Source organism: Rhinolophus sinicus, chromosome 1, assembly GCF_057876585.1.
Source record: "Rhinolophus sinicus isolate RSI-liver-muscle chromosome 1, RSI-T2T, whole genome shotgun sequence".
Classification (NCBI taxonomy): domain Eukaryota; kingdom Metazoa; phylum Chordata; class Mammalia; order Chiroptera; family Rhinolophidae; genus Rhinolophus; species Rhinolophus sinicus.
The window spans coordinates 8063318-8083231 of NC_142501.1; the positions used below are offsets into that span (position 1 = coordinate 8063318).

The 19914-nt window shown below is 59.7% G+C and overlaps 2 protein-coding genes across 3 annotated transcripts in view; one reads left to right on the forward strand and one right to left on the reverse strand.

Annotated features, from left to right (window-relative positions):
• Positions 1 to 3785: 3785 nt before the first annotated feature.
• SHISA8 (shisa family member 8) lies at positions 3786 to 9477 on the forward strand. Its single transcript, XM_019734438.3, has 4 exons — positions 3786 to 4805; positions 7430 to 7563; positions 8321 to 8476; positions 8793 to 9477. The coding sequence occupies exons 1-4, from the start codon at positions 4282 to 4284 to the stop codon at positions 9185 to 9187; spliced, it is 1209 nt and encodes a 402-aa protein (XP_019589997.3). The 5' UTR covers positions 3786 to 4281; the 3' UTR covers positions 9188 to 9477.
• Positions 9478 to 11675: 2198 nt separating this feature from the next.
• The window catches only part of SREBF2 (sterol regulatory element binding transcription factor 2), a 53505-nt gene continuing 45266 nt past the window's right edge, over positions 11676 to 19914 (reverse strand). For both annotated transcript variants that reach the window (XM_019734509.3, XM_074326462.2), the window contains 5 exons: positions 19572 to 19704; positions 17608 to 17776; positions 15343 to 15528; positions 13834 to 13945; positions 11676 to 13386 (listed from right to left, as the gene is read on the reverse strand). In XM_019734509.3, coding sequence (XP_019590068.2) covers positions 13166 to 13386; positions 13834 to 13945; positions 15343 to 15528; positions 17608 to 17776; positions 19572 to 19704 — 821 coding nt within the window. In that variant the 3' untranslated portion in view covers positions 11676 to 13165. The remainder of the gene's footprint in view (positions 13387 to 13833; positions 13946 to 15342; positions 15529 to 17607; positions 17777 to 19571; positions 19705 to 19914) is intronic.

Below are 19914 nucleotides of genomic sequence, written 5' to 3' on the forward strand. Positions count from 1 at the left end.
CGGGTCTTTCCTGGGTGGACGCACTGTGTGGCCGCCTCCGAGCCCTGTCCTTTCTGGGTCAGTTTTCGTGCTACCGTCTTGGCCATCTCAGACCTGCACGTTCACAGAGGCCTTTGGAGGATCCTGAAGGGGGAGACTAATAGGGGTACTCCAGGCAGAGGGGTCAGCAGTGACGGAGGCAGGTGATGGGAGGGGAGGACCAGAGAGAGAGAGACTGCTTGGAGAACTGGGACAGGAGGCTGAGCCCTGGCACCCAGATCGCACCACTCCCTTGCGACCTCAGGAGCCTAGGCACCCCGTTCCTCCCACAGGCAGCTGGAGCCTGAGTCAGCTGCCTCAGGGAGACAAAGGAGCTAAGGCCACCCGCCTCCAGACCACCTCCCCGTACTGGCATCCATCTGTGCTAGCGGGGAGTCCATAGTCCCCACAATCTCTGTCTCCATCATCAATGATGAAATGGAAGCAAAACGGGCTTGGGGATGAGGCCTTTGAGATTGTGGATGGCACCCACGGTGGTGATCACCAGCTAGCTTCTCAGCACGGCTCCCATGAGTTGGCTTCTCCCTGCGCCCTGTCAGAGGTGCTAGCAGCCCATGTTGCAGATGAGAAAACCAAGACCTAAAAAGGTTGAATAGCTTTATTAGAACAGAAATTGCAATCCACATTAGTCTGTCTCCAAAATGAAGGGTAGTTGCCCCTCAGTGTGAGGGGCTGGGAAGGCGGTCCAGGAAGAGAGAACCACCTGTGGGGAGGCCCAGGGCTAATATAGGAGTCAGGGTATGCCAGGCATTGCTCAAGTGTTCAGTCAGGTATTGGGTGTGCTGTCAGGATGTAGAAACACTTCCCCAGGCTCTGGGCTGGGGTCCTCCAGCTGCTCTCTCTGTACTGCACTGGCCAGAAGGTAGGTTTGGGGTTCATAGTGCAGGTTCCAGGCCAGATCCTGGCACTTCCTGGCTGTATGCCAGTCATAGCAAGACCCTCTCTGGGTCTTGGGTTTCTCTCTAGGAAATCCCAAATTCCCTGACCCAGGGCTGGGCAGACTGGTCGCTCACCATTTAAAACGGGGATACTGGGGCCCAGCACAGGCTTTCCTTATGTGCACAACCTCTCAGGAACCCTTGAGCCCTGTACAGTCACAGCTGGGCACTGGGCGAGGGCTCAACAGTGAGAAAAGAACAGGCACATCCACACTTGCACACATGTGTACACACGTGCTCATGGGTGCAGGAAAGTCACCCATAGTCAAGCTAGCCCCAGACATGCACTCTCGTGCATATTTGTGAGCACACAGACACCTGCACACTTAAATTGCCAGCACTTGCAGCTGGGGGCGGGGCGGGTGCCCTTCAGGCTCAGAGACACTGCTCCTCTGCCCGCCCCATGAGGCTTGCTTTAGATGCCAGGGGTTATTTTAAGCCTGGATCAATGGACGATTTTTGGTGACACAGGCTTGGGGGAGCGGGCAGAGGAGAAAGGGGGGAAGTGCTCTGCTGCCTTGCTATGGAGGGAGACCCCAGGTCCAGGGAGGGCAGCCTGGGCCCCATGTCTAGATCCCCTTGCCCAGGCCATAGCTGGGCACTTGGAGGCAGTGTCAGCTGAATGAATGACCAGGTCCCAGGGCTCAGCCAGTCAGCTATGGTCTGTCATTACCTTTGCCTCTCCTTCTCACAGCCCTCCCCCTCTGTCCCCCACCCAGGCTGTGTGTGCATATGGAGAGGGCACTAAGTGCCAGGCGCAGACCTAGTAGACGTGGGCATCTATGGCTGCTACTGACCACTGACCAGACTGGGTATGGGAGGACCTGGAGGTTGGACATCAGTCCCCGAGGGTGGGAGGGGACTGGAATCTGTTCTTGCGTTGGACAAATGGAGACATATATGTACATGTATATACGCAGGACCTGATGGGAGTCAGCATGGGGTGGAAGCCGAGCAGAGCATTCAATGATGCCAGGACACTGGGAACAAGAGAGAGGCCCAGGGAGGAGGGGATTCACTCCGGGCCCAGTAGTCAGCCTATCTGGGAAGAGGCCACAGTCCCAGGAGGCAGAGACAAGCCTTTAAATCTAGTGCCCAGCAGTAGGGTGGGAAAGGAAGAAGAAGTGGCCACCCTCAGAGCCCTGGTACTTAGAGGGCAGCTTGGCAGAGTGTGTGTGGGGCATGGATACAAACTGGACAGTTTGTGCCATGGATTTTATTTCTAGGAATACCCTCTAAGGAAGTGGAAAAGGATGCACCAGAAAATATAGTTACAAAGTTCTAAGCAGAATAACTGGAAGATTGACATCAAAAAGTAAACTAAAAACCAGTTACAAAACTGTATGTAAAATATGACATATTTTGTAGCAGCAGTTGTCCCTGATGATGGGATTAAGGCGATTTCATTTCATTCCTTTGCTCACCTTTTCTTTTTCTCTAAATTTGTGATAGTCTTTTAATGGGGTATGGTTTTCTGAGCTGGATGTGAAGTGTGTTCCTGGGTGGAGGAGGGGGGAGCACGCTGTCTTTGGCCACCGCACAAGGAATCACCCTGAGGCGGCAGGGCCTTGCAGGGAGGTCACCCCCCTTCCTGTCTTAGCTCACTAATACCTGAAATTAGCCTGTCAGCCCCTCATCTCAGCAACAGGACTTGATCCTCCTTAAAATGTGAATTCTTCTCCCTCTTCCCCCACCTCCTCCATTTTTATAAGTTGATCCCAGTCTCTATGTGAAGAAGAGGATGCAAAGGGGAGCAGGAAGGACCCTATGAGCCCAAATTCTTCATTTTACAGAAACTAGAGACTGGAGTCACTTCATCCATTATGGCGGAGGCCTGTGCGGTGTGGAGACAATGGGCTGAACTGGACCCTCTTGGTGTTTCCCTCTGGACAGTGGGAGGCATCTTATTGGCTCCTGCCTCCTGGAGGGTGCGGATAATGAATCGCCCCCCCCCCCCCAGGAAAAGTTTTTGATGTTAAGATGAGAAACTAAGGCAGAGAGAAGCAAGGTACCAATGCTTGGTCACATTCTCCAGTTAAACCCAACTTCGAAAAGTAAGACTGAGGGTACTCTCCACCAGTCCACGTTCGGAAATTGCCCCCATCACTTTGCCCAGGGCTTGTGAATGGACCTGAGGGTCCTGGGGAAGGCCGGTTGGAGGGTCCGCCAATGGCCTCGCCCCTTCCTTGAAGACTGGGGCTAGCCCAGCCTCCTCCCCTTTAAACGCGGGATGGCTGAGCGACCCCGGGAGGGCGCCGGCCAGACCATGCTCATCGTCATAGGTGTGGGGACACCTCAAAACCCCAGTCCCTGCGTCCAGGAGGTTCTGGCACCAGGGCGCGCGCCCCGGGGTTAACGCTGCGCCCTACGCGGCGCTGAGGGGTCCCATACTTCGCCCTGTGCAGCGGCTCTGCTGCGGGTTTCCTTCCCATTTGACTGGCGGGAAAATCGAGGTTCAGAGAAGGGAAAGGGCCTGCCTCGTGTCACACCTCTCTGTCTCGATCGGAACTGACGGAGGGGACGAGGAGGCGGGAGATGGGGGCGGCAACGACCCTCCCGGGGCTGCTCTGTTTCTCAGTTCCCGCACTTGTAAAACCTTGACGCGCCCGCGGTAGGCCTGTTGTCCAAAGCTAATGGTCCTGAGGGCCGTAGCTGAATCCCCCGGAGTGCCCAGCTGCGAGAAATGATTTGGGGAGGCCTTCGGGAATATCCCGTGGGGTGCCCAGGCTGTGCGGGCTCCACCGCGCCCCCTCCCGCCCCTGGCGGCCGCCGCGCTCCTCCCCCGGCTCTGCTCGCTCCCTCCCGCCCTTCTTCCCGCGCTCTCTCCTTCCCCCGCCCGCCTGAGCCCGCGCGGAGCCCAGCCGCAGCCAGAGCGCGGGCAGCACGGAGCCGGCGGCGGGAAGGCAGCGGTGTGGGGCTGCCCACCGCCCCCACTAGGCCCGGGATCCGCACACCCGCCGGCTGAGAGGTCCGGGACCGTGCAGGCTAGGACCCGCTGCCCGGACCAGGGGGCGTCCCAGGGCGCAGACTGGTCGGCTCGGGTCCGAGTTGAGCCCCGGCAGAAGACGCGCCCAACTGCCCCGGGAGCTCCGGGCCGAGTCCACCGGGGTCTGGGGTGCTAGGGGGAGCCTGACGGCCGAGGAGGCGTTCGCCGGGAGCCAGCGTCCGGGAGGCGGTCCCCGCGCGATCCCTGCGGGCCCCGCGCGATCCCTGCGGGCGAGAAGGAGCCGGCCGGGCGGCCGGGCCGTAGGAAGCCGCGGCGCGTCGCCATGCGCGGGGCCCTGTAGCCGAAGGCGCGGGCCCGATGGAAAGGGCCGGGGCTCGGGGGCTGCGCGGCAGCCGCGGCCCGCCAGGGCCCCGGCTCGCGCTAGGGCTGGCGCTGCTGCTGGTGCGGCCGCCGTCGGGCCGCGCGGGGGCCCCGGAGGCGCAGGAGTCGGCGGAGCCCGGCACGGCGGCCCCGGCCGGCGGCGACCGTTGCCGCGGCTACTACGACGTGATGGGCCAGTGGGACCCGCCCTTCAACTGCAGCTCAGCAGTCTACAGCTTCTGCTGTGGCACGTGCGGCTACCGCTTCTGCTGCCACGACGGGCCCCGGCGCCTTGACCAGAGCCGCTGCTCCAACTACGACACACCGGCCTGGGTGCAGACCGGTCGGCCGCCCGCGCGGGCCCGCGACGCCGTCGTGCCCCGTGACCCGGCCCGCGAGCGCAGCCACACGGCCGTCTACGCGGTGTGCGGCGTCGCAGCGCTGCTGGTGCTGGCGGGCATCGGGGCGCGCCTGGGCCTGGAGAGGGCGCACAGCCCGCGCGCACGGCGCACCGTGACCAGGTGAGCACGCGCCGCCCGAGCCTGGGCCCCGCAATCTCGCCCGTCCGGCTTGGACCGCCCTGCCTGTCGGGTTGGCGCCCCCTCACGACCCTTCATCCTTCGCGCCCCTCTCGGAACTTTGGTCCCCTCAACAGCACCTCCTGCTGTCCTGGTTCTTCCTCCTTGTCTCTGACTGTCTCCAGGTCTGTGTCTCCCCTCACCCCCCACTTCTCTGAGGGAGACAGCTGATACCGCCCTGTCTTCCCTTGACCTTCCGGCGGAGCTGGGTGCTGGGCCGCCCTCCCCCGCAGCTCCATCCTCCGGAGTGGGCGGGGAAGGCTGGTCGCCTGACCGAGGGCACAAGGGGGCCTGGGGCCCGAGCCCCACCAGCGCTGGTTGTGGGTGTGGGTTGACCTAGTGTTGGGCGTCTTGGGCCCTGAGGGAAGAGAGGATAGGGGGCATGTTCTGTAGCTCTCTTGGTTCTCTGCCTCCTGTTTCTCCCCTCATTTTTCCCTTCCTCCTTCCATCTCCTTCTCTGCACCCCCATAGCTGTGACTCAGGCCTGACCTTTTCCTGGTGTTTCAGAAGGCCTCCCCAACTCACTCCACTCAATACTCCCCAGGCGAGGGTCAGGGTCTCCTCTGGTGTACAAAGGGGCTGATCTGCGGGGCCACGGGTTAGTTGCTGCAGAGGCCAAGACAAGTGCTGAGTTCTGAGCTATGTGTGAAGTGGGGTGTACGGGACCCAGGTTCCCTTCCTCACCGGGATAGGGACTCAGGGATTCTGTGTCCTGACCCCTGGAACCCTCACTCCACCCCCCGCACATCCCCCATTTCAGGCCCCTGGCCACCCTCATGTCTGGGGCCTGCACCCTCCTCGCTCACCCAGGTTCTGGCTCCCTTGGGCATGTGGGCTACTGACACTGCTTGTGACAGGCTGATATTAAAAGTGACAATAGAGAGAAGCCCCCATGCTTGGGTGGGCCAGCTGTGGATGCTCCCCCCTCCTAGACCTCAGGGGCAGGGGATGAGTGCTCCCCTGGCACTCCACAGCACCCCTGGTCCCCACACCACTTAGCCCACCCCTCCCAGACAGCTGCAGGGCAGAGCTGGGGCTGGAACTCTGGCCTCAGCTTCTGTGCGGCCTCCATTATGTGGAGGCGCTCAACCTGGGTCCTGGATGCTGCAGGGGCAGGGCCTGGGCCTCCTTAGCTTGGAGTCCCTCATGCTGGGTGAGGGGGAGAGGACAGGACATGCTCTTCACCAGAGTGGGGCAGCAGGAGCTGAGGGCCATGATGGTATAGGGGGGTGGCTTGCGCAGCCGAGCTGACATGTTCATCTAGAACCTACTTCAACTGCAGGGAACTGGGAAGCAGGTCTGGAGACGCTTTGGGAAGAGCTGGCCCACCCCTGATGGGTTATGTGGCCTGAATCGGTCCCTTCCTCTCGGCTTCAGGCTCCCATGTGCCCTGACTCCCTTTTCTCCTCTGAGACCTGGAACCCAACTTGAACTCATGTGTGCGTGTGTTGTAAACCCCTGCACCTCCCCCCCGCCAAGTCTCACCCTTAATTCTGCCCTGTTGAGGTGGGTGATCAGGGAAGGTTTCTCAGAGGGCTAGGGAGAGGGGGTAGCTGGAGTCTCTCCCAGGAGAGTTTGTGCAAAGGCCCAAAGGCATGAAAATTACTCAGGTGTTTGGGAAAGCTGGCTGGCGGGTGTTTGCCCAGAGATGAGAACACAGGGGTGGGTTGCTGAGGGATGGGTGGGGCGTGAAGGTCAGCTCAGGCAGGCAGTAGGAGGCTTTCAGACCCTGTAGCCAAACGGTGCCCACCCCAGGTGTCCCAACTACAGTGTGTTTCTTCGTGAATCAGCCATTTGAGGCCCCAGCCCCAGAAGGAGGGTCAGACTGGGGTAGGAGAAAATCATGAGTTCTGGGAGCTGAAGGCAGCTGGGCTGAAGGCTGGGTTTGGCTGTCTGTGGGGAAGGCTCAGTCAGATGCTGTCACAGCTGGGTGGGGGCTGGGTGTCCTGGTACCCAGGGAGTCCACTGCCCAAGGTCATACAACCTTTGGTGCTGGGCTGGCACAGGGGGATCTCCAACCCCTCATCTGTCCTCCATGCGTGTGCTGGCAGCTATGTCCCAGGACCCAGCAGAAGCCCCTGCTGTGTTAGGTAGGCCCTCTTTAGGCTTCCTGGAGGAGGGATTTGAAGAATGAGTAGTTTTACGAGAGGAGATGGAGGGAAGGATATTGTTAGCAGAAAAAGCAGCACGAGCAGAGTCCAGGAGACTGATGTGCTCACAGAGCTTGTGTTGGGAGGGGAGGCTAAACTCGAAGGGTCTTGGAGAGTGGACTCCAGGATGGGGGGAGGGCTTTGGAAAACTAGGTGGCCCTGGTTCACATGACCCCATTGGAGTTTCCTGACCTGCTCTGGGAAGTGGCCATGCTGGGGCCACAGGTCGTGACTGGTAGGGGAAACGATGTGTGAGCCCACTCACAGGGAGAAGGGAGGCCCAGAGCGGCTGGAAGAGCTGTCCAGGATCACACAATGAAACAGTGGTGGCCAAGGCTGGCCTTTGATAGGGCAGCGCCTGGCCGATGAGAAAGCAGGAGGCTGGGGGTGCTGCTTCTCACTACTCTTTCCTCACAGGACACTGACAGAACTTCTGAAGCAGCCAGACCCCCAGGAGCCACTGCCTCCACCTCTGGGCCCACCTCTGGGTAGCTGTGTCCAGGTACAGATGGGTGATGGCCTCCCCATGGGCTCCCCCCACAACAGCACGGGTGAGTAGGCTGGTGGGTGGGCATTTGTTCATCTACAGCACAGGGCCACCTTTGTCTGGGAGCCAGGGAAGGGGTGTGATGAGGGGCAAAAGGCTCTGAGCAGGCTGCTTCCCCAATGGAAATGCGCTGTCTGCCTCTGCACATGTGTGAGTGGGGGCTGGACAAGCTGGTCAGCAACCCTTGGTAGAGAAGCATCCTTCCAGGGGTCCTGCAACCTCCAGCCTCAGGGACTCTGAGGAAGGTTCCAGATTTAGGGATCCCTGGCTCAGGTTCTGGTTCAGCACCCTGGGGTCTGCCTGGCCAGGGTCTATGGCCTCCTGTGGGGCTTTTCCTCCAGGCTGGAGTCTCCCTCTTGGCCTCTTGCTGGCCAGGCAGGCTTGACAGCATCCCCCCACCCCTGTGCCAGTCCGACCATCCCCACAACTTCCCTGTATGGGCTCTAATCCTCAGATATTCCCTCATCTCTGATGGGAGCAGGTCCTGGGACTCGGTGCCTGGCTGAAGCCAAACATGCTGGTGTGTCATCCACTAGGTTAGCACCCACTCAGGACTGGCTGCTTTTCATATTATTCTGAGCCAGGCGCTGGAGATTCTGCCATGAAGACAGGTTCCACTCTCAGTTTCACCCAAATAGCCACCCCACAAGTTCTCATTAAAGTGTAGGTGGGGAGAGGACAGCGAAGAAAGAGGTGGTAGAGCAGGTGCAGTGTCCTCCAGTCAGGGGGACTAGTTTCTTCTTTCCCTCTCCCTGCTCTAGGCAAGAAACGTCCCAACAACATGCCCCTGGGGTCCGCGACTCCAGGGCCCCCGCGCGGTCCCCAGCTGCAGGGCGGCGGCAGCATGACGTTACAGCCTGACTACGCTAAATACGCCACCCTCGCCAGCCTCAAGGCAGCGGCGCTCAAGACCTCAGGTGAGTGGCCCCGTTTGTGTGAAGAGCGCAGGGCCCATTGCACTCAGGTATCTAAGCTCCTAGACTGCAGGGTTTGGAGTCCCAGTCTGGAGTTTCAAAGTTCCCAGCCTTTCGAGTCAGCGCTCCAGCCAGCTTCTATATGGCGCCATGCCCTGACCTGGCCGCCTGGCTGCGACCCCTCGCAGGATCCAGAGCCCGGGGCGTGGAAAGCCGTGTTTCTGGCAGCCAATCGCCGCCCTGCCCCGCCCCGGAGGCTCTGAGGCCCCGCCTCCCGCGACCTGACCCTGCCCCCGATTGCCCCGCCCTGTCCCCACAGAGGCGCCCCCTCAGGACTTCTACCAGCGTTTTCCCGCGTCCGCATCCGCCCCGTTGACCCTCCCGGCGCGGACCCCGAAGCCTCCCGAGGACTTGCCTGCGCTGCTCGACGTCTGCCCCTGGGCTCCGCCGGGCTACAAGCCCCCCGTCGGCCCTGTCCGGTCTGGCCACTGCAAGGCCTGGACCGCCGGCCGCCCTGCTCGGCCCGCCCACCGCGGCCACCTGGCGGCTCAAGCCTCTCCTGCGCCCCGGCGGTCGAGCCACCCGCCCCGGCGCCAGTTCAGCGTGGAGAAGTTGCCCGAAGCCTTCGGTCCGCAGCCCCCTGGCCTTTACGGCTGCGCGGGCCGCGGGCCCCGGCACCTGAGCACCAACAGCAAAGCTGAGGTCACCGTGTGAAGACGGGCCTGGTGATTCTTCCAAGACACGCATCGCCAGGAGCCCTAGTCTGTCCGGGATCCGCCATCCGCCTGGTCCAGAAGCCCAGGCCATGGGAGGTGGAGGGAGGGGCGCCGGTCTAGAAAGTCCAGCCCTTTCACCTGCCCAAACTGGACTGGGGGCCTTGGAGCCTGCAGGGCTAAGAAGGGGCCTGTCCTGGGGACCCCAGGGTCCGGGTTCCTCATGTAAATACCCTTTTATGTAGCTCCCACCCCTGAGAATAAAGGAGCTCCTGCTTGGCTCTGAGAGGGGCTGATGGTGTGGGCATTGCTCATTGACTGGACAGACGGCAGTGCCGGCAGAGGGCACAGCATGTGCAAGAGCAGGCTCCTGAGAGCCGCCTGAGGTGTGTTCTAGGAGCTGGAGGTGGCGATCAGGGCTGAATGCCAGGCTTCATGTCCATACGAATGGGACCCATGGGAGAGGGGCAGTTAGGCCCCAGCCAGCTTGAGGCTTGGACATAGGGGAGAGGGCTGTTGGGAGAGTTCCCTTGGAGGTTCATGCCCCTTACTGGAGGGTCAGCCGCTCTATATCTTGAGTTGCCTGAGCCTGGCTGAACCTCACTGATAGTTTGGCCCTGGGCCGGCCCCTGGCCTGCAGGCCACTTGGCCAGCTTGGCCCACAGCCACCCCCCTAATGGTTGTGGGCAGTGGGCCGGATGGACAGCTGGTGCTCAGGATGGCAGAGCCTCTTCCTAGTAGCTGCTATGGGGGGAAGGGGGATGGGGATGTTGGACCCAGGGCCTTGGCAGTGCCCCCACTGGGATGCTCACACCACACATGCTTGGCACTGCCAGCAGCCTGTGTGCATTGAGTTCCTCAGTGACAAGTACTGCTCGGGAGGTTGAGGGCTGGGCTGTGCCCCTCATGTGACCTCACCCAAACCACCCAGTTGGGCCTGTTTCCCCCGTGTACCCTAGGCAGGGTATGCTGTTTTGGTAACAGTGACCACCATTTGTTGCTGTTCCTTTCATTTAATTACAAGAACCCCATGGGCATGTGGCTTTGCAGATGAGGAAATTGAGGTTTTGAGACCTAACTAACTTGCCAAGGTCACCCAGCTGACTCGGTCAGGATTCTTCTGTATTCTGCTGCCACTGACCCTGATGGAGGAATGGCAGGCTGTGTGCGGGTCGGGGGAGGAGGGAAGGTTATGAACTTGTGCGTTGGCAGAGGCGTCCCTGCTCCCAGTGTACAGGCGTCTCATACCTAGAGGATGGACTACCCTGAGGCCCCCAAAACCACCAGCTCTTCACCTGCTGGAGGATCCACCTCCCTGTCTCTAAAGGCTGTTGAGAAAACCAAGGCCCAGAAGCCCCAGGACAGAGCCCCAGAGCCCCTGGGCCTGCTTGTTGGGGAGAGCCCCCACAACTTGAACCCAAGGTCTATTCTGCAGCTGTGTGGAGCCGGGGGAGGCGGCGTGGGTGCTGAGTCATGTAGCCAGCCGAGACTCACAAAAAGGATCAGGTTCCTGGGCACACTGGCCACCCACGGTCACCCACCCTGATGACACAGGCCCTGGCTAGCGGTGCCGAGGCCGTGGGCGTGACCTCTCCATTCACTCTCAGTCCCAAAGGCCTTGGATCTCCATCCCAGGGGACAGGCTGAGGCCTTGGCCACCACTGAAAATACTGCTGTAATAACTGGACAGGGAGCAGCTGCACCTGGGCCCCACTTGGCTGCTTGGGCTCTTGGGACAGTGTAGCCTATGGTGACTGCCCTTCAGAGAAGAGAGCGGCTCAGGGAACTGAGGGGACCGGCCCACTTCTCAGCCAGGTCAGGGGACCATGCACTTCAGCCCCGGGCTCAGGACCATGCAGCACTCCTGACTCTATCTCTCTACCTGGCCCGCACTCTCCCACCCCACCTCTCCTGTGGTCTTGCCCTTCCCAGCTTCATGAGTCACTTACCATATACTGGCACATTCAAACTGGCCAACAAACCTATGGGGACTGTAGTCAAAGACAGGGATTGTCCCCATTCTGCATACATAGAAGTGGAGGCTGAGGTGACATCCCGCCCAAGGTGACCCAGCTCGGAAATGTGGGAGCTTGATTTGGATGTGACTTTGTGGCCAGTGAGTCTCCTTAGAGGCTCACTGCCTCTGGGGAGGATGGGGAAATTGAGGTCAGTCTACCCCATAAGGGAGAGATTTATCTGAGGGGTGAACACAGAAGGACTTAGCACCTTAAATCCCTCAGGACTGCAGCTATCAGCCAAAGAGCCAGCTCTAGGCCACGGGTGCAGTGACCTCTGATCCCAGCAGCACCTTGTTGCAGCCTGGAGTGTGTGCCAGGCAGCCAGAAAGTTCCATCCCAATGAAGGCCCCCAGGGGACTCAGCAGAGAGGGAGGGGCTTTTCCTCAGTCCCTGGCCCACTGGAGGCCAAGCCATGTAGCCACACAGCTAGTCACCACAGTGGTCACATTACAGACCCTCACACACCTCATGCTGGGTGGTACCAATCTGTGTTTATTGAATAATCTACATCCAGGAGATGGTGAATGATTCCACATCAAGGCAGCCATAGGCGTATCCCCCTTTTCAGTGAAAAATTACCCCCTCCTACCCCTAAACAATAACAAGAAAAGGCACAGTATATACACATGACACAAGGGCTGGCTCAACCGGTGGCCCGGGGCCATAAATTACAGTGAGGGGGGAGGGGCAGGAGAAAGAAAGTGGGTGAGGTCCAAGCTGACCCATTCTGGCCTGCACTCGGCATCAGGGGAGCCCCTGCACACTCTGCTCCAACCAGCCTGAGGGGGTGAGAAGCAGAGGAAGGGAGGGAGAGCAGCCCCTCTCAGCCTCCCAGCAGGGGTCCCAAACAGTCCTCAGGTCCCAGAGAAATGACCTCAGGGGAGGCACCAAGCCAGGGAATCCAGAAAAGCAGGACCACTTTTCCTCTCAGGATCCCCACCAAAGCAGGGGGCCTCATTCCTAGTGCCCATCCCTGCCACCCTGGCTTATTTTCAGGTCAAGAATTAGGGATAAACCTAATTAGGGATAGACCACGGAGGTAGGAGTTGGGTGGGAGGGAACGGAGAACCCATGCTGAAGGCCCTGGTCCCCAGACCCAATGGGTGACTTCATCTCTCCCAGCCCCTGGGTCTACCCTGAGCTTGGGCTGACATCCCAGGGAGCAGGGGAGTGGGAAGGAACAGGACAATTAAATAAGACACCATTTATTTTTTAAAAAATTAAAAAATAATGCCGACATTATTTCATCCATCCCCAGGCTTGCACCCTGCCTCCCTGCCACCTCTCCAGGGCTGGGCGCCCCTCCTTCCCTGGCTGTCCTGTGTAATAAACAGAAAACAATGAACTGGCTTTGTCAGGCATAGGGGAGGGGACGCAGACCCAGGGAGAGAAATAAAGATGCCACAGCAACTTAGTCCTGCATCACGGCAAATCCAAGCACACTGATATAAAAACATTCGTATAAAAAGGGGTTGAGGGCATGCTGGGCACAGTGCCACGGGTGAAGTGCTCTGGTACCCAGAGACCCATGTCCCCCAGAGGGAAAGCCCAATAAAAAACAAGGAAGCAGGAAAAGGGGAAAGAGACATTCAGAGAGAATCTTGGGAGGGCTGGAGGGAAGGGCTGGGCAGCCTGGGAGCTCCCCCTTGCAAATCAGGGTACTCCCAATTCCTGCCCTGCTCTGTCTTTCCTCTCTCGGGTCCAGTGGACCCTGGACTATGTGCATCTACCCACATAAGCAATAAGGGGCTCTGTCCAGGGGCCCATGGGCCTGAGGTGGTTCAAAAGCCTTGGCAGGCGACAGCTCAGAAGACGAGGCCCATGTCCTGGCTCCCAGAGGGAGGGAGAGACAAAGAGGGAGGAGGGGGAGACAGAAAAGAGGGAGGAGGGAGAGACAGAGAAGAAGGAAGGGAGAGAGAGACAGAGGGAGGCAGTGGGCCTAGGTGAGCAGGGCCCGCTGGTCAGGAGGCGGCAATGGCAGTGCCACCCCCCAGCTTGACAATCATCTGCTGGCAGTCGTTGCATGAGCGCCGGTCGCCCACCTTCTCCAGGGTGCGGGCTGCCTCGGCCAGCAGCACTGCCCGCTGGCCCGGGGAGGAGAGAAAGGAGAGGGGAAGGTGGCGGCAAGCCAGCAGGATGGCGGTGGCCCGTTCTCGCTGGCCGGGCCAGGCGTCCACCTCTCCTGTGGGAATGAGGAGCTACATGTACGAGCTGCTCGCTGAGAGCCGCTAGGATGCAGGTGCTACTTGAAGGGCTTGATGTGGACTCATGGATTCCGTCCTCACACCAGCCCAGTGAGGTAGGTTCCAGTGCCCTCCCTAGTTCACAGACGAGATGAGATCAACTCAGCTGGCACCACATGGCTCTTGTTACATGGTGGCACCGAGATGTAGCCCATGCATCTGGCACTGGGCCCATGCTTCCTGCCACCCCAGCTCCCGCACCGGGACGACCTCCCCAGCACTCCCCTCCCCGCTCCTGAGGCTGGACCCACAACAACCCAAACCCCACAGCGCCTTCGTAGACCCACCAAGTCAAGCCTTGGGCTGCTCTGATTCTCGCACCACCTCTGCCGAGGTCAGTGCCGGGCCCACAGCAGGCCTTGGAGCCGGGGTGCCGGCGGACTCACCGTGCTTGGCGTTCTGGGCAGTGCGCCGCCGCAGGCTGTGCTCCAGCAGCTGGTGGGTGCGGGTGGGACTGGCTCCTGCCATCAGGCGCACAGTGGCTTCGTGCAGAAACACCTGGGGAGGCGCAGGGGAGACAGTCACGCCCTGGTAGGTACAGGTATCTCTCCCTGCAGCATTCATCTGCCACCTGACCCTGCTTAGACCCTGAAAGTGACCTCTATTGTCCTCATTGTGACCCCTGATACAAGCCCGAAACCTGGAGGAGTGGCAGGGACAAGGCACACAGCACAGGCCAGCTGGCGGGGGCAGGAGCGAGGCAACCGGTGAGAAAGAGGCAAAGGGCTCCCAGTGACGGAGGGCGCATGCCCTCTGAGCTTGGCAGACAGGTAACCTGGGTGAAGCCTCCAGTCCCTGGAGGCTGCCTCCAGCTTGAGAATAGGACAGAAGGTGGGACAGGGGCAGGAGGGATATAGGGGAGGACAGCTGGGTACCAAGGAGGTCCAGGTCCTTTTGTCTCTTCAGAAAGGAATAGAGTCCAGAACGTTTGCAGGTGAAAGTCTGCAACTCTTCTGAAAGTAGGAGTCGTGGGGGTGGGGAGGAGAAGGCCTAGGTCTCCAATTTCTTAAAATCTCAAGGTCCCTTTATACCTTAATCACTCAGTGTGGGGAGGGTCTGGGGTGCTGGCTGGAAGGCAATGGGGGAACCACTGAAGGGTTCTCATGCGGGGCGAGGCAGGATGGAAATGGCACTCCCCAGGGGGCCTCGGAGGCCAGCCGTGCCCTGAGCAGACCAGAGGGCCGCCGAGCCTTGGGGCACACTTCCTTTGACCAGGAAGGGGTGGCGCTCGATGATTACGCTTTGTCTACTGTGTCTGTCCTGGCTCGCTGCACAGGGGCCACGGGACGACCCTGTGAGGGTCCCACCGCACCCTAGGGTGAGGGCAGCCTCATTCCGAGCCCTTCCCCTTTACTGACACTCTGGCCTCCTCACTTGAAGTTTCTGAAAATAATTCAGGCAAAAGTATGTAGTATACATTACTAATAAGCAGTAAAAATAAAACAAGGAAATGATTTAAGTCCAGTAAGCCCAGTTATGCAACTGCCCTCGGAGACCTAGCTCAGATCCTGTCGCGTGAAGAACCAAAGCTCCCGAAGGCTCAGAAAAAGGATTAGATGTGGTTCTCGGGAGAGTGTGTCACTCTGAGCCCAGCTGTGAAAGCCCGAGTAGAGCTCCCTCGTGTACTTCCCAACCCGCTCCAGATGGGGCCAGGAGCCCCTCCCCTCCCCTCCCAGTGTCTGACTATGAGATGCTGGTCCTCTCTGTGGGCTGCGGGGCCTGCTCCCCACCACACAACCAACAGGAGCTGAACCAAAGAACACATGGCACCCAGCCCATTTCTTGACAGGTCAGCTGGCTGACCTCAGAGGACCAACTCCACGATCCCACGCAGCTGTTGTGCTGGGCCCTGGGGCCCCCAATCTGCCCTCCCCCACCAGGTAGCTGGGCCTCACCTTGCGGTAGGCTGGGCGGAAGCTGTGTGCCAGCCTGCGCAGGCTGCCCAGGTCCCGCTGGAAGCCAGCCAGCTCGGCGCCTGATGCGTGGTAAGTCTCACCCAGGGCCTGGCTGGCTCCTGCCTGCTTTTGCCAGAGTGCTGTCCGCAGTGACAGGAGCAGATCACAGGTCAGCAGCTGGATCACCTGTGGGGTGGACCGGGGGGAGGAGACAGGTGATGGGCCTGCTGCTGAGGTAGGGGCTGCACCTACAAGGACCTGCCAGCCCAACACTCGGCAGCTCCAGGAGGAAACAGAAAGCCCCAGATGGGGCAGCCTGCCAGACACTCCATAGGGAACCAGAGAACAGCTAAAGAACGAACTCGGGCTCATAGCATCTAGTCCTTTCCATGGCCCCAGGTGGGAGATCTGTTCTCCCCATTCTGCAGGTGAGGATGCGGGGCTCAGAGAGGGGCCGTAGCTGTGTAGGGACTCACAGTAGCAGAGGTAGGAATATACCCTCCTAAGTCTGACCAGAAGTCACAGGTTCCTCCCACCTCACGGCTGGCACAGAGGTGCCATGGCCCTGCCCTTCTGGTGGGATGGAAGAGCCTGAAGTGGCAGTGAAGCCTGGAGATTGGGGGAGGGGGAGGAGAGGAGAGGCTCACTTCAGAGGGCAGCCAGGGCTGTGCCCACGTGGCCTCTGGGGCGGGGAGACAGGAGCCCCCGTTTTGCAGTTTTGTCATTGATTAGCTACATGACCCTGGCACACAACTGAACCTCTCTGTGCCTCAGTTTCCTCACCCACAAAACAGGCTCCATGGGGCCGTTGTGAGCATTCCATGTACGCACGATGTGGGCACCACACCCGGCCCTCAGAAGCAGTCAGTGCTGGCTGCTGTTAGGCACAGATGCCGCATGCGCCTGGGCCTCACGTCCTCTCTGTGTGGCACCCACGAGGCTGGGCCCGCCTGGTTCCTGAAGCCACCAGCACCACGGAGCAGTGAGAGTAAGCAGACAGCGAGTCCTTTTCGAGGTGGGTCCCCTGTGGCCCTCAAGTTCAGAGCGCCGCCCCAGGCCCTCCCTCACCTGGCCCAGCCTGGCTTCCCCTTCTCTAGGGTGCTGGGCCTGGGGAGGTCATAGCACTGCCTCATACCCCACCCTGGACTCTGCCCCAGGCCTGCTCAGTGCCCTGACCCTTGTCATACTGTTTTCTGGCTGCTGACAATCGCAAGGGGACATGGATGAGCCCCCCATCTCGAATAAAACTTGGTACTTCTAAGAGGTGAACACTGGGGAGGCATCTTTAGGTGGGGGCAGTGGCCTGGCGCTGGATTCTGGGAGCCACCAGGCTCCACAGGGTCTCCCTTTTGTAAGGCCATTCTCCCACCGAGAGTTGTGCCCCAGGAACGCAGCCCCCAGGGTGCCCCTAGCCTCTCTCATTCACCAAATCCAGCTGAGACTGTCTGGTTTTCTCATGAAGACAAATACTCTGGGAGACCAGCAGAGGAAAGATACAGAGTGAGACGCGGCTTCCCCACAGGCCCATTCTACACACTGCCTATCCTGCAGGGCTGGCACGCTGTCCTGGGCCACAGGCAACCTCTAGCCGGAAGTGCCAGTCTGGCCACCGGGGACCAAACCCCAGTGGGGGGCGCAGAGTCTGGCCCTCCGGGATACACTCCCTTTCTGGAGTAAAACCACGCTCCGCCCGGTGAGCAGATGGTGTTGCGCTTCCAGCGGCATGCACACCCCCCTTCACCTTTCCCGGGATGGCTGTGCCCTGGCCCAACAGGGCCCTCTACGAGGCCTGGGTGGGGAGTCTCTCGAGGGCCGGGCAGGCCTCTGTGATGCACTGTGGAAACATTGCACGGGTACCGCTAGAACGTGCAATGCAACTACAATGCACCACAGCTGCCTGCTAGGAGTGTGCGGTTGGCCACGGAGGTTCCCAGGGTGCCTGTCGGCTCAGGCGCATGTACACGTGGGGGGTGGGGCCCACTCCAAGACTGGCCTCCAGGGGCCTGGCAGGTTGTGCGAGCTGCCCAGAGCAAATGCAGAGGCCTAGCCAGCAGGATCGGGACTCAGAGGGCCTAGGAAAGATGCAGGTAGGACACGCCTGCCCTGAGGACTAAACAGGGAGCCCACCCAGGCCAGCAGGCTCGTTCTGCCTGGTCTCTGTCTCTCAGACAGCCCCATAGGCTGGGTAAGTTCAAGATGGGTCAGCGTATTCTTGCCCACCAGAACTGAGCACCTCCCGGAGGGGCCAGATAAGCCCCCACTCACGTGGTTGAGGGTGGGGTCGCAGGTGGCCCCGCTGACATTGAGGCTGCTCCACAGGTGGCCACTGGCCCTCTCACAGTGGCAGAAGGAGCTCTGCTGCCCATCTGCCTTCCCGGGGAGTGAGGCGTGCATGGCTCTGCAGGTGTGGAAGACGGCCTTCACCAGGGGGCTCCTGGGTGGGGAGAAGGAGGCAAGAGGCAGGAGCTCAGTACTTGTCACCTTGAGGAGTAATTTGAGGAGACCGAACCGGTGACCCCACACTGCTGTGTGACACGTAGGTCTGGAGACTTGAATGCGGCCATAGTGGTTCCAGGTCCCCAGCTCCACATCTGAAATGCCAGCCCTGAGCAAGGGTGGGCTCCCCATCCCGACAGCATCTCCTTCAAGCACCCACTTTCCAGTGAGGGAGTCGGATAATAAACACAGTAAGTGCTGAATACACAGTGGCAGGTGGTGTAAGCGCCATGAAAGCAAGTCATGCAGAGGAAAGCAGTGGCATTTACAAAGAACAGTCAAGGATGCCCCCCGGGAAAGGTGACATTTGAGCCAAGACCTGAAGGAACTGCGGGAGTGAACTGAGTGGATTTCCTGGGAGGAGGGTTCTAGGCAGAGGAGCAGCACGTGCAAAGGCCCTGAGAGTCTGAAAGATGTGAGACACCCACGAGCCAGCGTGGCTGGAGAGGAGGGCGTGGGAGGCGTGCAGGGAGAGTGAGCTGCAGGGTCAGTCACGGCCGGACGAGGACCTCAGTTTCCTCATCTATCAAGTGGCCACAATGCCACTTGCTGCTAGTACCTATCGTGACAAAGAGTAGTTGGCCCATTATTTGCACCTGCTCTCCCAGGGGCCGTTCCCCCGGGAGCTGGTATTAAGCTCTCTAGAGAAACTTAGCTTCTTTTCATAGAGCAGATCAAGGAGAAGATGGGGAGGTTGGGGTTGGGGGAGAGTTCCCACGGTGTCATTATCCTCGAAGAGCAGAGGGACCCCAGAGTGACTGAATTCAGAGGAAAGGAATGCCTGAGGGTCTCAGCTTAGGCATTGCCGGGCTCTATTGCTAAGAAGTGAGGTGACTTCAGACAATGTACCCGCCAAGACTGTTTCCTCAGGAGCCCTGGTTGGGACACGCGCAGGGTGCAGCACGAACACAGGGCATGGTGCAAGGAAGGTGGATGTCACAGTCAGGGCGCTTCAGTGGGTTACTTAAATGATACTGGGGTGTCAGACCTACTTTAGGGAACCTGCCTACACCCACTTTTCTCAGCTTCCTCCGGCTCCACTGGTTACAAGTCTGCTTGACGGGAAACACTGCAGCCTTGGCTCTGAAATCAGGACCTTGGGGAGTCTTTCTGTCTCGGGAGCGTTTTACAATCTCTCTCAAGTGGCAGAAGATGTCAGGGACACTCTGATCCAGTTAGAAACGGCCAGGGCTGCCCATCACTACAGGCCAAATGCTCACAGGCAGGAGTCCCCACAGAGGAAGGTAAAAGGCTTTCTGGCTATGCCGGTACTAAAGGCTGTTTGAATGACAGGGCTGATGGGGGGAGGGGCAGAGGGTGGCTGCAAGGACGTGAGGGAAGGGTCCTTGGGCCCTCACAAGCCCTGCACTGGCTGTGAGCCGTCACCACACTGCCTGGCTCCACCGAGAGGCTGGGTGCCACAGCACTCTCCCTTCCTGTCAGCCTGTGGCTCCATGGAGGCTGTGGGAGGAAGCCCCAGAGGCAGAGCTGATAGCAGCTGGCACAGCACACAGACAGACCTGCTTGCCAAGCTTGGTTTCCCCGAGGTGCTCTCGTCTTCCCTCACACTTTATCTCTCCATCTATCATGCGGTCCCCAAGCTGCCTGACCCTTCTCCCCAATGGCCACCCAGACCTGTTCCCTCCCATTAACCCAGACAAGCGGGCCGGGAACACCCTGCATTTGGGGTTTCCCTGAGAGAAGCAAGGAAGTAGTCAAGTAGGCTTACGCACTCAGTTACTTCTAGGGCCTTGGGGACACGCTCTACTTCGGTAAAATAAGCGCGTACAGCCGAGTCATCGCCCTGGAGCCAGCTGATGGCTACAGTGATCGCAGATGTCCACCAACGACAGATGATGTCTGGACCTAGGGGAGAACGGTACCAAACGTCACTCCAACACCCACAGAAACCAGACCAGTGGAGCTCAGCCCGGCTGGCTGCACCTAGCCCCCACATGGTACGGGCCATCTTCACCTTCTGGCGACAGGCCAGGGGCCTCTGCTGCCCTCAGACATTTCTGGTGGAAGAATCAAGAGCCTTAAAAATGTCCACTCCTAGTAACCTAGTAATCCCAT

Bases quoted from the DNA above. Each gene is read 5' to 3' on its own strand.
- SHISA8 (XM_019734438.3), top strand. From the start codon at position 4,282: ATGGAAAGGGCCGGGGCTCGGGGGCTGCGCGGCAGCCGCGGCCCGCCA. The intron at 4,806-7,429 runs GTGAGCACGCGC...CTTTCCTCACAG, and splicing joins GCACGGCGCACCGTGACCAG to GACACTGACAGAACTTCTGA. The intron at 8,477-8,792 runs GTGAGTGGCCCC...CTGTCCCCACAG, and splicing joins AGCGGCGCTCAAGACCTCAG to AGGCGCCCCCTCAGGACTTC.